At 35.4% G+C, this 18197-nt stretch overlaps 1 protein-coding gene across 1 annotated transcript; it reads left to right on the top strand.

Moving 5' to 3' along the window:
- The first annotated feature begins 3506 nt into the window (after nucleotides 1-3506).
- LOC142349600 (cystatin-A3-like) lies at nucleotides 3507-13497 on the top strand. Its single transcript, XM_075401281.1, has 3 exons — nucleotides 3507-3773; nucleotides 7858-7959; nucleotides 13245-13497. Exons 1-3 carry the CDS (start codon nucleotides 3588-3590, stop codon nucleotides 13374-13376), a joined length of 420 nt encoding a protein of 139 aa, XP_075257396.1. The 5' UTR covers nucleotides 3507-3587; the 3' UTR covers nucleotides 13377-13497.
- Nucleotides 13498-18197: the final 4700 nt, after the last annotated feature.

Raw genomic sequence — 18197 nt, 5'->3', positions numbered from 1 at the left:
TGTCAAAAGTTATCGTTTTCAAGAAATGCAATTTTCAGCTGTACTTAACGCAAAATGCGATTTTACGGTTCTGAACTGTTTAAAATCAGACCTTGAATTATGTACAGAAAGTTGGAACTTTTTTCAATTTCCAGCATCAAAATTTTTTTTCATTCGTTTTTTGTAGAAGTAGAATTTTAGATTTTATTTAAGGTGGTTCGGGGGCCTTAGTTTCTAGATGTAAACAAGTGTCAACTTAAGTTCCTAAGTATTGTTCATCTCTGAGTTAGTCCTCCAAGCGGCTTCAACTCTCCTACAGACCTTCACCCTTACTAACTTATAAAGGAAAACGAGCACAATCCCATAGCTAAAGAAAATAATTTTACACTAGTTAACATCTAGTACTTATGCATATTAAGAAAATTACATCAAAGCAAGGTAAAAATTAGGTAGGAACTCTCTGTTTTATCAGCAGAAAGGAGGGACTACACTTACAAAAATAAAATTGAAATGAAGCTATGAAAAAATACAAAAAAAAAGAGATACAAATACTACGCAGCAGTGAATAATAGGGATAAAATTAAGTTCAATTTTTAGGAAAAGAGCCAAAAACTCTTATAGTTCATCCCCAATTTATTAAGTAGCCTCTAATTTGAGAGTTCTAAGCTCCATTCTAGTTTTTGCATCAGTTCAGATAAAACAAAATCAGAACTGCCATTACATATCAATGTTTGTGGAGTAAACCGCCTGCAGAAACCTAGTTTACTTCATAACCTCAGCAAAACAGCCAAAACTTGGTACTTTTGCAATAACTTCTGAAAATATGATTGATGTTGTTTGTGGGTAAAAAATTTGCGTGGAAAACAATTTAATTGAGTTATAAGACACTTATACGATAGAGTTGCTTATATATGTTATAGTTTTTTGCTTCGGCTGTGGCAGACGAGAAAAATGCAAATTTTTTTTTTCATTTTGTAGCCAACAGCACCTCACATTTTTTGTTGTCCGTTCTGCAACCAGATTTGGCTTTTTCGTCACAAGTCTATCTACTAGTGATTTTTTTGGAGCCAATTTTTAAATTTATTAAGGCCTCCTTTTCCTGTAGACAGGATACAAAAAAGTGAAATTTTTCTCTCTAAGCACCTTATTATTTCATAAAGTTTCAGGTAAACAAACCGTTAATAGCTGCAGCTATGTTGTCAGATTTTATGTCATCTTGGCAATCAAACAATTCGGTTGCAAAAATTTTTTCAGAGATATTGCATTTTAAAATACAGAAAACATTGTTTTTAACGGCCAGCTCAGTTTACATCCGGCGACAATTTTTATTTTAAGAGAGGAAAACCACCATTACCATTAAAAGAATCTATGTTCAATCGCTTAGATTGCCGTCCACTACGGACATCAACGTACAAAACAAAAATCAAAGCTCTTTCGTGCATTTTACAACGAAAACGTAATAGAACGAAAACAAATTTTACAACAAAAAATTTTTATGTTTTAGAGTTGATTTTGGCCTTTACAATAAAAGTGTAGTGGTTAAGCCCTGAAAAGTTCTGCTATCCAGATCCAGCTCCGATAAATTTTTTTTTTCATGCAAGTCTTGAACGGTTCTTTAACGTAGGTTCTAGTTTAAAATGTGCTTCTTTGTCGGTCTTCACAATCTCTATAATTAGTCACAACGCGAAAAAAGAGTATCAGTTCTATGAACATTTATGTGATGTATACGTTAAGGGGCTTTAACTACAAATATAGACGATAATTTAATAATGACTACAGAATTAAGCTTGTTAACAAATTTGACGCACTGAAAATTTTCTGGTAACGTTCTATAATGTTTCCAATTTGATAAAAAAAACAGAGGCCATCGTTTTCACAGTCTCATTAAAGACATATTAAATTTTAAACTTTAGTTAGCATCAATATGCGTTGTCTTCAACCAGCAATGAGCCATCACTTATGTGCAGCACAGTTTGCCACCAGACTTGTGTATATTGTTTTTGTGATAGTGCTAATTCAGAGCGCTGTTGTTTTCGCTATGCCGGGAGGACTGAGCGAATTAAGATGGACACTTCCTGAAGTAGAGAAAACTCAACAAGAAATTGCTGATCTGTTGAAAAAAAACTCTACAAATCACGCCCTAATCTCGCCCATCTTACGTTAGGTTGCTTCCAATTCAAGTTTTTTTGAGGTTGGCGGCTGGAACTTCAACAGCTTAAAATCTAAGAAAAATTTTCTATTAGAAAGAATACCTATTAGAAAATATCTTTTCTAGCTCAGGTTGATGCTCACAAAATGCCAAAACTTCAATTCAATTTTTGTTCGAAGACTTCTAAGAGGAAAAAAATGGTATGACCTCCCGGGTGAGGACCCAGAAATAATGAAATGTGCCCAGACCGAAGAAGGCAGTGAACGCAAGTGGGGGGTGTCGTACGTTCAGAATTACATAGTCTTTAAACATCGAGAAACGCAAGGAAGTCTGGTTATCAACGCACGAATTTTTGATGAATGAACAAAAGTATGAACATCAACGCATGAAATTCCGGATGAAATTTGAACGACTGCTCGACACAATTGAATGAGACTATTTTGATTTCTAAATAGGGCAGATGCGGAATCGCCTGAAAAAAACCTACGAGTACATTTTTTTCCAGACTAGCTACACAAAAATTGTCGTTGGTTCACTCCCTGAATACAGAGGAAGTACTCCATATCCATAACGAGTTTATTTCAAATTCAACAATTCCTTGACACAGTGAATTTTCAATAATATCAAATTATGTTGTTCGAGAAATCTTTTATTCATTATTATTAATTATTATTTTTACCTTAATATTCTTTAAATGCAACTCACTTTGCGTTGCCAGTGTCAAATTGGCAAATTAGAAAAGAAAAAAAATTAATTTGGGTTAGTAAGTGTATTATGTAGTAGAAGAATAATAAACTGAAGAGAGGCCTCAAAATGAAGTTCACTTCAAATTTTATCTTTGTCCAATTTGAGCTTTTATTACTATGTAAGGTAGATTTCAATGATACTCCCATGTAGTTTTTAGGTGTATTTCGGCCATATGGCGACTAAGGCAATCAACGTGGGGGGGGGATTGGAAGCTACTTCTTGATGAAACTCTTTTATCCTAAATGTGCCTATTTGACTCTTAACGTTTCTGTGTTCGATGTTTCCAAACTGAATCTGGTTCACACTATAAAAATGTGCTTGTTCAGCGCCGAGAAAGCCAGTGCGTGCCAACTGTTTGTATGATAAACTGCCTTTTTCCGACCTTTGACAATTTGAACCGTAAATTTTAAATCGTAATTTTTTTTTCTCTATTTTTATTAATGAACACTTGTTTCTCATGAAGCGCAGAAAACGTAGTCAATCTCTATGCGTATCTCTACGTTTTATAACTCTATATGTATAGACTGTAAAAGATTTGTAGATAGTGAACTTAAAACATGACTGAATAGACTTCAGTTTTAATTTAATATACATATTACGCACGGCTAAATATATGCATAATTATCTAATGCTTCTAAATTGACATAAGCAGAGATCATCGTTTTCAGTTTCATTCAAAAACATTAATTTTTAAATTTGAGTTAGCTTCAAAATGCGTTGTCTTCAACCAGCAAGGAGCCATCACTTATGCGCTGCACAGTTTGCTGCCAGATTTGTATATATTGTTTTTTTGGTAGTGCTAGGTCAGAGCGCTGTTGCTTTCGATATGGGACGACTGAGCGAGTTAAGATGGACAGCTCCTGAAATAGTGAAAACTCAACGAGATATTACTGACCTGGTGAGTGCAATTTTGGACACAAAACACTCTACAAACAACGCCCTAATCTCTCCCATCCTTGGCTAGGTTGCTCCCAATTCAAGTTATTTTGTGGGTGAAGGCTGAAACCTTAACGGCTTAAAATCTAAGAAAAAAATTCTATTAGAAAAAAATATCTAATAAAAAATATCTATTCCAGTGCAGGTTGATGCTCACAAAATGCCAAATTGTTTGAAGACATTCGATTTTTGTTTGAATTTTTCTGAGTAGTAAAAAATTATTATGACCTCCCAGGTTGAGGTCTCAGAAGGATGTAAAAATGCCCAGACCGGAGGTGAACGCACAAAGGGGTGTCGTACGTTCAGAATTACATAGTCTGGAAACATCGAGAAACGCACGGAAGTCAGGTTATCAACGCACGAAAGTCTGATGAATGAACAAAAGTATGTACATCAACGCACGACAACTGTTGAACCTCAGGCTCCACCCGGACCAGCACATTTCAAGATTAAAAAAATTTTCGGTTCTGAAACATTGCATCTCCATTATTTTAAGTTTCTTTATGTGCAGTTTTTCTTCATTATGATTAAATAGAGGTCATAGATTTTGCCCAGGATAAACTTTTCCTGTACACTCTGAAAATTAGACATACCCAAAAATTAAGCCTGAGCACAATAAGTTCATAATTTTGTAGTTTATAACTGGTAATTACTATAGTAGCATACACACTCCTTTTACTTAAGCTAGTTTGTTGACAATTTCTGCAAAGCTATTTAGCTTAGTGGTTACGACTTGCAACGCAAATTAAATGTTACAAGTATCCGCGCGGAGGTACGAATGGCATATAAAGCAAACCTTGTTGGCGGGAGTTAAGCTGAACATGTTATTTTGATGCAATAAATTTTACTCAAAAATTAAGACTAGTCAGTTTATTTTGAGACATGAACAGAGTACTGGCCATCCAGAAAAATAGAGTGTCTCTAGTCTGATTCAGTGCTGATTTGTTTTGACACTAATTGCCGTGCACCTACAATAGGAAAATTTCAAACCAAGTTTGATTTGATTTGAACGACAGCTCGACACAATTGAATGAGACATTTTTTGTTTCTAAATAGGAAATTGCGGAATCTCCTGAAAAAACCAACAATCACCTAACTTTTTCCAAGGTTAGCTACACAAATATTGTCGTTGATCCACTCCCTACAGAAAGTGCAAAAACTCATATTCATAACGAGTTTAGCTCAAATTCAACACATGCTTGACCCCAATGAATATTCAATAACAAAAAATGTTTTGTTAGAGAAATGTCCTTATAAAGTTTACAGATACCTTGGTTTCCCGCACTAAAAACCTACGCTAAAAACTGTGAGGTCTCAGACTCCATAAACATTGGTCTTACTCCACATTAATTTTGATTCCATTTGAAAAATTTCACGACCCTAAAAAAATTAATTGTTTTCAAAAAGTAATTCAAAAGCGAAAACCGGACAATTTCCGTATGAACAAGTCACTTTTCCAGGTTCAGCCATACCAGCAAATACTTCCAACAATTTTATGTTAATAATCAACACGTCAGTACGTCATACTTTTTATTTCAGACACTCCTTGCCGAGTTTAATACAATAGGATTAACTCTTCAAACCGATCAACATTTTTTGAAGAAATTAGCAAAATATAATGTTTTTCTTATGTCTAGACATGAATGCATAGAAATATTGTGAACGAATACAATGTTAGTGAACGCGCAAATATCTGAACAAGAACTTGCAAAAATACGTTAAACGCGCGAAATTCTGGGAATGAACGCATCAAAATCTGATCAGCGCACAAAAATCTGATGACAAAAATCTGAGCATGAATACAGAAAAATCTGGTGAACGCACAAATGTCTGAACATGAACGCAGAAAAGTTTGGACATGGATGCACTAAAGACTGATGAACGCACTAAAGTCTGGACAAAAGACCTTTCCCTCTAGGACGGACTGGAAACAGACACTTTTGCGTCTGGGATGGTATGGACATACATGATTCTGAATGGGACCTCAGTCTGGGCTGCTACTTTTAAAACAGTATTATGAAAATGTGCACTAGTTCAAGTTATGCCCAGCACTGACTTCATATCCGTGGTCAGGTCGTTGGAAGACTATAAACGAGGCCAAATCATGTATAACATGAGTGGTTGAATATTATGTGGTAGCTTTTTACAAACCAAAATGAAAAGATTTCAACGGACAGACTATTTCATATCATGTTTTCTTCCAAGAAGTAAAACCAATGAGTCACGTGGGCGACTCGACTTATTCTGTCACAGTCAGCGTGTTACTGTCGTGCGTTATGAACATGAAACAGGGTTGTTAAATTTTACATCAGCTTGCGCATAACAAAGTCTTATTTTGACATCTAGCCAGACATATCAAAGAAATAGAATCTTTTATGTTTGCGCTCTCCGTACCTTAGCACCAATGCGTTACAGAGGACGTTGCATTACATAGTAAGCCAATTACAAATATTACAAGTGCATGCGTCAAGGGAATTCAGATCATATACCCCATTATGTTGGGGGGGGGACAAAGGAAAAAGATCAAAGATATTTTTTAAACATATTATTCCAATCTCTCTTTCAAGTCTTTCACATACAATATGACTATATTACACCAACCCTCACTTGCTTTCATTATATATTAACTATCTCGTTACTGATTGAAATAAAGCCTCCCCCAGCTTAGTGGTCAGAAAATCTATAGCCCCCGATCATGGTAATTATACCATGATGAGGGGCTATATTTACATGGGGGAGGGGGGCTTTAATGGGCAAGACCCAAAAAGTCATTCCAAGACAATTTCCGAAGAGTAATCACAAAGATCATTGATAATCACAAAAACTCCAAGACTAGAGTTTAATTGGAACTTTTTAGAATAATCCACAAAACAAAGCGCACGTGCTGTTTTAGTTCGCAGAAACATTTACCATTTAAATACTCTTCTTCTAAAGCTGGATGGGTACAACAGATTGGAGCCCACTTAGGATGAATTTCAGCTAAAACAATTGGTTTCACTTGTCAATTAGGTACTAAAAAATGGTTTTAATTGTCACGTATGGGTCTTGAAATAATAAGGTTTGCACTTTCAGTCAATGCATTACAATGAAGAAATTACAATGCGAACTCGATTGCTTACTGATTGTCGTGAGGAGGCTTCGGCGAATTGTAAAAAATAATCAATTCGTCTACCGCCTGCATGTGTAAACCACCTGACCAATCTAGATTTTATTTCCAGCATGTGCCATATAAAACAATTTTTATGAACTTGTAAAATTTTTGGGGTCTTTCCCCCATTATAGCCCCCCCCCCCCCCCCAATGAAATTATAGCCCCCCATTATGGTATAATTACCATGATGGGGGGGTGGGCGTGGGCTATAGGTTATCTGACCACTAAGCTTGGGGGGGGGGTTATAATGGGAAAGACCCAATTTTTGTGATAAAAGGCAGAAGTTTAGTTGATATTCATATCACCAGGCGTTGTATGCGCGTACTAAACACAAGATATTTCTATCCCGTTTTTGTATCAGTTGAAATTAATTCGCTCACTTTCAAATTTGATTCGACAGCATTCCCTCGATAAATATTGCAGAACCAGTTTTTCCGGAAAATTATTTTCATCATGTTAATTGCTGAAAATTGCTACGCATTTCATCTACTGAGATCTATGACTCGAGATGGATATATATTTAAAACAATTCTAAAATACATCCGATCTATTCTGTTCCCCCCCCCCCCCCTGCTTAGTGAGCATAAATTTTTTATGACCCCCAGGCGCCCGTGCTATCTTTTTACATAGTAACGTGCAATATAATCACATATAATTTGTAACTGGGGGTCATAAAAACACTGGGGGGGGAACAGAATAGATCCAATATATCCTATCAAACCTCTGTCAAGCAGAAACCAATTTCAAAATACTCTTTCATATCATACTAATCACGGCGGAGAATTAAACGCCAAAAAGGTGAGAATTGCCGTGAAATAAACTAAAATGCGAGAAAAGATGTAGAAAAAAAATCAGTTTGTTTTTGCTTGTGGACCAGAGATGTGACTGTATTCCAGGTAAGACCAGAAATTGAGGAACAACTTGGAACGCAGTTTTCAATGTTCAAACTTCTGAGTTACAAAACAATGGTGACAGCTGGCGTAACTTACTTCATGAAGGTAGAAAACTTTTGCGTAATTTAACTTTTTTTCGTAGTTGTGACGCAAAAAAACATTTGACAAAAACCAGATGAGCCCCCCCCCCCTCCCGAGTTTAGTTAATGCATATGATTTACAACCGTATGAGAGCAAACTAGACTAACTTCATTGTTATCAAACAATAGAACCTACATAAAAACTGAGAAAAAACGTGCTTATAACTTAATCAGGAACCGGCCAAAATTTACTCGCAAAAGGTCAGTGTTCGAATTTGTGATCAAATGATAACGGTTCTGTCCCTAAGTTCGACTCTTCAGTTCTCTTTCGTGATTTAACTATTATTATTACACAATTCTTAGTTCTTAAAACGTACTTCTCGCTAACTTTTTCAAACCTTTATGTGAAAATACTACATGTGAACTGAAGAGTTGTAAACTACTTTTTGTTCCGAATCACTTATGGGGGAGGAATTATAAACTCAAATGGGTTTTTCTGTGTTCAGTCAATTTTGGCTGTTCGATATATTCACCATAGAGAGTTGACAATGGTATCATTAGAAAGCCCATCCTGCTTAGAATATAGAATAAAATTTATTTGATTTTCGTTTCTTTCAGGGAGTTATCGAAGTTTAGAGTTTTGTGAATAGTAGACGGAATTCCGTCTAGTCAATTTCAGCAAATTTTGTTCAATTTTGCTAAATTTTGATAAGGATGTTAACTGCAATGTTTTTAGTTTTACTTCTAAGGATACAGGAGCTTCTTCAATGGGTTTTATACGAGTCTTATGGTTATTACTTTTCCTAATTTTTTGGAATTTTTGACTAAATCTAATCAAAAATAGCAGCAAGTACGCTCTTCTATCCCACTTTGTTTAAGTTCGCCGGAAATAGAGACCTGCGATATTCTGTAACAATCTTTAAAAAGTCAAAAAAACTTAGGTGTACTTTTTTCCTATAGAAGTCTTCTGGATTTAAAATTTTGACACTTTTTAAAAAAAATTAACTCAATAATTATAAAAAAGCATCATCTTTGGGTTTATTGTAATGAGTCGTTTGCAATCTGATCTATCTTGAAAACACATGCAATATATAATAGTTTTTGTTGGAGGCGCTGCAAAAGCAGGGCTACGTTTGGACTCAACCAGGATTCTCGCAATCAATCCAAGTAAAGATATCCTATGGCTTTGACAATGTGTTTTCGTAAATTTTAATTAATTTCTGTTGTTTTGCCTTCGTTTGCCATTCTTATGCCACCCCATGATGTTGCCGGATTAATCAAAGGTCCAACTTGGTTCTTTGGAATCCAAAAGTGAACTCATACAATGCTTTTAGTCGTTTTCTAATGCCCTTTATGACTTTAAATATATTTAAAGAAAATGTCAGTAAAGTTTGAGAAGTCGCCAAATTTATATATTACCTCTGTTCACTTATAGCTGTGTCTCAATATATACAGTGCAAAAATTTTTCCAGATAAAGTAAAAATTTCTTCAACGAAAGTGAAGTAAAGTTTTTTCAATGAATCTTTATTTGGCTCTGTTACTACGAAGGTTTATCAAAATTTTGTGATTTCGTTTTTACACCCAAAGACAACTCCAATTAGCGTTCTTTTTGTTGTTATTTATTATACTCTAGGCAATCAAAAGCCTTAATCGTCTCTCTAGATTCTTAGAAGAATCTATTTTATGACTTCACTCTATAGCTAACGGTTTTAATGAATTTCAATCATTTTTTAAAAGAAGATAAATTTGTACTTCCCGTTTTTTGTTCCAATTGTCGTCATCAAGTAACCATGTCTCCTTATTGACAGGGCGTATCAAATGATTGTGCCGTTGATCATAATATGGTTTACGTTTTTAGAGTTTATAATTGTGTATTTCTGAGACTTTCCTGAGTTTTCGATACTGTTCAAAAATTTTTTGTTGTCTTCTTCACAAAAACCGTTTGAAAAGAAGCGCCTTTTAAAATAAAATGCAATTTAAGCAAAAAAATTATTACTTTTTGTGACTTTGATATATATATATATATATATATATATATATATAACGATTTTCAATGCTTTATAGCTTTAATCGTTTCCAAAACAGTGGCTGTCATAACTTGTTTGTCAAATTTTGAGCTCTGTCCGTTTGTTTGGTTTTATGATGTCTTATGATTCGGACTCACTGATAGAAATCAGAATTGCCTTCCTGATAGGTTGCAAGTTGATCTGTTTTTGTTTTAAGTTGAAAGCTTATGCTTTGTCTGATTTTTGAAAGATTTTGTTTTAAAGAATAATTTTATTTTTGAGCTTCATCACTATGTTTTTTTTTTCAAATATGTGGCTTGGTCCCTGAAACGACGGGTGGCATTTTCTTGCCAAACAACCAAATTACAGTCTATTAAGGTTTAATTTTCAACGAATGGTTTCCTGGTTTTGCTACTACGCATTTACAGAAGCAAGATGTGATTTTCTGAGCTTTGCCCAATTCTGATTTTTTTGGCTCCGTACCTTATTATTACACAAATGGGGTGGCCCAATTGACATTGAAAAATGTGCAATTGTTGACCTGCTGCCTAGTCATTTTTTCGACAGGTCTCATTTTTATCTAGTGATGTACACTTTAATTTCTTTTGTTCAGGTTTTATCAGATTTCGTCCTTTTGTTTTTTTTTTAATATAGACATCAAACTTTGGTCGTAATTGTTGTTTGCTATTATTTAATTTTTTATGTTTAATTTTTCCAGTGCTCTCATAAGGGGCAAGTCTCATCGGCTCTATAATCCATCATGTAGACAATTAAACCAAAACGTGGATGAGCGGGGTTGGAACATTATGTGCAAAAGCACATTATCGAGCCTCCTTGTTTATTACTACAATTAATTAAATATTATGTATTATGCATGAGTAATAAACTGATCTGAAAGGTGCTAATATTTTGCAAGGGCCAACAACAAAAGTATGCCAATTTTAAGCAACGATTCCATTGAGGGAGAAATGAAAAAATTGACGATTGCACCCAAATTGGACAAAACGGTTCGACACAAGATATCACCTACCACCATAACTATTTAGCAAAGTTTATATCCACTAATGGACGAAATTCAAACAGTCAGAACCCTTTAAAAGAATTTGAAATTTCAAATTTGGATCTTTTATTGTTCCTACCCTTTTTAGTGGGTGAGAAACTATATTCAATTGGTTTATTATCAGTCAATATTCGCCGAGCGATATTTTCATCGTTGTGAGTGGTATCATTAAAAAGCTTGTCAAGCGTAGAATTTCAATCTAAATTCTTTGCTAATTGATGTGGGCTAATTGTAACTCCGGATCATAAGAAAGTATTCTGGAAATAACATTTTTTTGCTGTCTTTTGGTAATTTAAAACCGATATTTATAAAAAGGCATAGATTTTTTTAATATATTGAGAATTTTGTTTGCCGAAAAAAATTGACGCAATTTTCCAGGGGAAAAATTGTTTTTAACAGCTGCGCAGCGATAGCAAGGTCCCATCATGTTTTTTTTTTGCTTTTTAATCCCAACTACAGGAATTTTTTCCATTTCAAGGTCCATTTTTCAGATGATCTCATTGTGTTCCAATAAGATCCGTTGAAACAACAATTTGTTTTATCAGTGGGGTTCATGATTATTATACTACTAAAGAAACAATATAATGCTTTCAGTTGACAGATCCATATTAAGTATAATAAGTATAAACCGATATAAATGCAAAATTAATCATTTGTTTTATATAATGATTTCTTGGTCAAACTGGTTATTTCGGTGGAATTTGAACTATTTTTCCTCCTTTTAGGGAAAATTAGCGAGAGCGATACCTGTTTTTGTCCAGCTGTGGAATCTAATTGTTCAAATACTATTCGGATTGTAATGAGGAGCTGTATATATTTTTTGGGAAAGTATTGCTTTCTGTTTCGTATGTTAGTTACAGACCACAATGAGTTCAAACCAAACCTCAAATGTTGACTGTTCACTGTAACGCGCAAAATGAAGCCAATGAACATACATCAAAGTATCAGCGAAAAGCGTATGGTTCTTTATTGGCTTCAAAGCCGTTTGCATCACATTATTCGTGAATCTTTGAGTTCTGCCTGTATTCAGTGTTATCGGGTAGTCTTTGAACTTAGTCTCGCTGATGACATGTACAATTTGCTTCCCAACAAAAATAAGTTAAAGTAGTAACCAATTTTTAGTTGGAAGCCTAAGCTTGTTATGTCTTAAAGTTTTTAAAATTTCGTATGCCAAAAAAACAATAGTTTTTGTGATTGTCCATTTTCAATCATAAATCTGCAACTTGTTAGCGTAGTCTCAACGAGGAAAAAGGGGTCAATTTTTTTCAGTCAAATGTACAATAAAACGGTCTGCATTGCTGTTTTTTTTACTGTAATAAATGGTTTTTGTCGTTGATACTAAGAGTTGGCATAGTTTTTTCGACATTTTCCAAATTTCGAGGTTATCTTTTGCGGTCTTCTCTGATCGCCACTCTATAGACAAGTCATATATAACAAAAATGGCGTTGAATTAAGGCGCATTTGATTATACTCAACATTTTTAGTGAGTAGTTTTTGATTTTATAGGATTCGACAATGTTTGCTCGCAAATTTGAAAAGTCTTATGATTTTTGGTTGCATTTGTTGTTCTGTAGTTGTATGACATTCTGGATACTCGCAGGTCACAATGGTGTTGTATGATGATATAAATGAGGCGATTTAAAGATTCAGTTGATAGCTAATTGCTTTCATGACTTTGAATTTAATTTTTCTTTCAAAAAGTATAATCGTATTTTTTAATCTTGCCCTTTTTGTTTTCTATCTACTTGTTAATTATTCTCGAAAAGACAGGTCACATATCTTTTATGATGAATTTCAAGTCATTTGTGTTAGTATACTTTATATCTGATGCTATTTTGACCTTTTCATTAAGTTTTGAAAAAATAGGTCGATTTTGATTGACTTGTGGTCGTAACAAAAGTGGCAAAGACTTATTGAGATTTCCTTTTAGGGCAATGCTTTTTCATCCTCGAAGTTTATTTGTACGTTTCACACGTACAATGAATTAAGATAGAAATACTGAAATGTGGCTGCAAACAATGATTTGTTTATTCGCAAAATTTGGAATCGTGGACGCTCGCAATGAATGAAGTTCTATGATTCAGAGGTTATCCATAAATTTTTAATTTCCTTAATAATTTCATGGATCCAATGGGTTGTATGAATTTATAGTGATTCAATGTGATCCCAACCTTGGCTACTATTTTTGATCTGGCCAATACCTTAATTGCGATAGTTAATTGATAGAACGGTTAATATTACAGGTTCGAGTTAAGGATAGGATTGAGGGCGATGGGAACTGCCTGCTCGTGAGGGCCCTGAAGAAACTGGAGGGGAATGTTATACACAAAGCTAACAAATATGCAAATTGTGATGACCCCGTTGAATACTTTTAAACGATTGAACGAAACCTGATTTATCCTCAGTGGAACGAAACCTGATTGCGAAAACTAAACGAAACTTAATGCGAAATGAAACTGAAACGCTATCTTTATCCAAGAAGTATTTGGAAAAATATACCAATTTTTGCTAGAGTTATTAATACCCGGGTCGAGGTGTCACCGCTTAAAATCGCTAAAAGATGAAAGATTTGGGGTGATTTTGAATAAAAGGTTTAAGATTTGCGCTCAATGCAATGAATGCGGAGAAAAAAAATTTAGGCGGTAGGAAATTTTTATAATGCGCTTCTGCGGTTAAAAAATTAAATTTCACCGCTAAAAATTGCTTAAGCGGTGACAAAAAAATTTCCACCGCTACCAGCAGAATGCGGTGAAAAAAAAATTCAACGCTAACAGGATGCGATGGAACAAATTCACCGCTAAAATAGCATATCTTACAAATAATCACCGCTAAATTGAACGCTTATCTCAAACAAATCTGATTGAAATAAGTGACAGATGTCGCAGTGGAATAAGAAGTTGTTGATATGTAGGAGGCGAGAGGTTCGAACCCCTGAAAGGTAGTTTCTTTTTTGTAAGGAATGCGGTGGAAAAAATATTTCAACGCTAAAAACGGCAAATCTTAAAAAAAAGTCGCATTCAACGCCCGCATTCAACGCTAAAAATGCGGGCGCTTTGCGATGAAAAAAGTTTTTTTCACCACTATTAACCGCTAATCTTGCATTTTTTTACCAAACCTCGACCCGAGTAGTTTTCATGACAGCAAGGTGTATCAAGTTTCCGTTTCGTTTCAGTGGGTCACTTTTCTATGTCATAAGAAAAAGTTTTGAATGAAATTTTTCTGGTCTCATTCCACCCAATACGTTGTGCGAACCCTGTTACATTGCGGTACAGATTCACTGGATACATAGAGCAACCCACCAACCCCCCCCCCCCCCCCCATCACCGCACACAGTTTGTAACGACCATCCAGAGGTTGTTAAGATCACATTACTATGATGTTATGTCTTGTATAAGTTGTAGTGGCAAAATAACTCAACTTACTGAAAAGTCAGCTTTTATGATAATTATTTGTTGCCACCTTGATTATAAACGTTGATTATAAGCTGGGTAAACGGAATACGCACAACCGTTTGATTTTGCTGTATTTTATAAATGAATTTTTGGTATAAAATTTTTGGTACATAAGTTATTGATTAGGTGAGGCAGACTGATATAAGCATGGGCCTGCAATGGGCTGCAGTGAGAGAAATTAGGACCAGACCAAAAAATTGTAGCTTCCTCACATTTATTGATGACATTGAAAATTTTGCTGTTACAGAGAAGAGCAGAACCAAATTGCTGCAACAAATAAAAGAAACTCATAGCTGGAGCTCATAAGAGCAGCATAAATTTTGCTGCCAAAATAGAATGTGAATTGGATTTAAATTTTAAATGGATGGTTAGAAACAAGTGCAGCAACCAACTGACCACGACGAAAAACAAAATGAAAACCTAACAATAGAAATCTTTTATATGAGCCGTTTCTCAGTCGGAAAAAGAATAGTACGTTCTGCGCTATCAAACAAATAGGTTTGATTGAAGCTTTTGAACAATGTTTCTAGAACGCTGATTCTGTTGAATTTTTTAAATGTATGTTGGCTTAATTTTCGTAGACTGCGGGAAAATAAAAGTCTTTATTAACATATTTTAAACTTAACCTTGAATTTCTGACCGCTTTCGTGGTGAGTATAATACTCATTGAGATGCCCTTCTACGAAATATTGAACTTCGTCTTGGGTATTCGGAAGAACAAAGTCATCATAGCTACTCTCTCTTCTTCTTCTTTCGAATGACTCGCTAAAAACCGCTGAAACGTGTAGTTTGAATACGGAAGAGATATTTTATTTACAGAATTTTTCTGATAAAGAGTTCCACTTGTTTACGAAGAATAAGGCTTGCTGGTCGTTGTTGGCGCCACTAATGAACAGAAGCATGAGCCATCAGACCAACAGAAATGAGATTAAAACCCTAAAACTTGAAATTTTGTCAAAGCTCAAAAAGGTTCAAAACTGAAAAATTTTACAAGTTGGGACCGAAAATTTGTCCACCCCCCGATTTTGCTACTCTCTCTTCTTCTTTCGAATGACTCGCTAAAAACCGCTGAAACGTGTAGTTTGAATACGGAAGAGACATTTTATTTACAGAATTTTTCTGATAAAGATTTACACTTGTTTACGAAGAATAAGGCTTGCTGGTCGTTGTTGGCGCCACTAATGAACAGAAGCATGAGCCATCAGACCAACAGAAATGAGATTAAAACCCTAAAACTTGAAATTTTTTCAAAGCTCAAAAAGGTTCAAAACTGAAAAATTTTACAAGTTGGGACCGAAAATTTGTCCACCAAGCATCAAGCTAAACATAAGACAACAAAAAATGTACATTTGATTTTAAAACAAGTTTTGCATAACTTCAGAGCAAATATATAGGAAGGATGACACACACTTTTAGTTTACCCGGAGCTACCTAAAGGAGCTTTGCAGCCCTGTATCAGTACAATTTGCATCATGCATTTTTTGAAGATCATTACTATGTACATCTCATGTCACTTCTGGTTATGTATAGGCTGTATTTTATCAACCTAATGAGTCATATGCATGCAAATTTTATGCACATTCTTTCTCGCCTAATGTATCTTACAGGTACATGTACTTGCAACAGACTGCTCGTAAGATGCACATAAGTGGCGCCAGTCTGATTTTGATCTGGCCAGGCGTAATTACAAACCACTTGAGCGTGAACAAATTCAATCTGCTACGGCGAGATAACTCTTTTATTAAATCCATGCACTATCATCCCTTTTAAATCCATGCACTATCATCTCTTTTATTATAACTCATCCTTTGCACTATTTGCACTCACCTATTTCACTCACTATTTTCACTATTTGAAGGAAAAAAGGAAAGGAAAAGATTACATGAATTTATAAATGACATGAATTATAATTTATAAATACATGAAGTAAATTAATAAGATCGGAGTTTCAATAGTTTTAGTTCCATTAGTTTTAGGTTCCAGTTCTCTGTTCTTTCTTCTAGCTGGAATTGCATTTCAAATTTGCTTTAAATTGGTAAATATTGTCATTTTCAGCTTGCAGCTCTACCTACCTGCAGGGTCAGTGAAAAAGGTGGCCAACTTCACAAATCCTGGGAATATCGCGCGCACACGGGAAAAGTGGGAAAAGATGGTCCACTGAAGGGCTGGAACGAAATCGAGCGTGTCACACGTCGCTCCAGTCGCCGAATTCGAGCCGTACAAATAATAGTCAATTCACCAGAGTATCATATTTAGTAATCTGAAACAAAATAACACAGCAGCACCAGTGGTTCGACAAACACTAAGAACGCTTATAGAACATTGATAGAACTTTGATATAGAACATTGATAGAACTTTGATATAGAACATTGATAGAACTTTGATATAGAACATTGGTAGAACATTGATGGCTGCTGATTGCGAAAACAGCTTGAAGACTGAAAACAACTCTGAGTTGGGTAGAAAAAAACAGATTGGGGAAATAACTGACGTCAGTTAGTTAAACCAACTGAACACAATATTAAGGTCACGAATATTAAGGGCTAACGCAACTGAACACATAAGGCAAAATTATGGTCACGGATATTAAGGGCCAACGCAACTGAACACAAGGCAATATTAAGGTCACGTATATCCAAAAGGCAACGGAATTATAAAGGCATCCAATCAGTTATCTTTTGCGAATTCTCTCAATACCGAAAGAATAAGTGCCGCCATATGGCGGTAACCCTCTCCATGCTTGTCAAAATGAAAACGACAGGCGTCACTTAAGTCTTCCCGCCTTCTGATGTGGGTGCCTTTCAAATGACAACCTAATTTATTGCGTAGATACATATTGTTCTTCGAAACCATTTGGGGGTAGGAGGTCTTTCCGTCGCAGATGTCCCGCAAACTTGACCTCCGTCGGCCATACAGCATCGCGAAACTCAATAACTTTTTGACATATATACGAAATTGACTTTGATTTCGCATCGTTATCGCCGACAATAACAAACACATGCGTGTATTCAGAAGCCATTTATGTGAGCCCAATCAAATGATCGCATCGACGACCACCTTCACTGTTATATAATGGGCTATCAAAATTGATGAAAAGATGTTAACTGATATAAAAAACACTATAATCAAAATTATGAAAAAGTTGTTTTACCTATATTGCTGCAAGAGCTCGTCATTCTTTAAATAGATTTCTGAGTCCCGCAGATTGAAATCTCCAATTATTAGGACCTTCATCTATAAGCAAAAGCTTAACTAAAAAGGAACGAAAAATCTACTAATACCATTAAAAAAATGGTCAAAATTATTAAAGTCAGTTTCGCGGAGCAGAAACACACTCACACACACACACACACAAAAACACACAAACACACACACTCACACACACGCACACACACAGACACACACACACAAACAGACATACGTACACACACACACGCACACACACACAAACACACATACACACACACACAAAAACACACACACATAAAAACACACACCACACACACTTTACACACACCACACCCAAACTACACACACACACACACCACACCCACAGACAATCCACACACGTCGCACAAAAACAGCACACAAACGCGCGTGCGCACACACACACGCACACAAACAGACTCACACACACACAAACACACACGCGCGCACACACGCACACACACATTACACACACCACACCCAAACTACACACACACAATCCACACACACGCCGCACAAAAACAGCACACACACAC

The sequence above is a fragment of the Convolutriloba macropyga genome, chromosome 11, assembly GCF_964194025.1.
Source record: "Convolutriloba macropyga chromosome 11, txConMacr16.3, whole genome shotgun sequence".
Classification (NCBI taxonomy): Eukaryota; Metazoa; Xenacoelomorpha; order Acoela; family Convolutidae; genus Convolutriloba; species Convolutriloba macropyga.
Note: the sequence above shows the minus strand (reverse complement) of the source record. Positions and strands in the feature narration are given on the sequence as shown.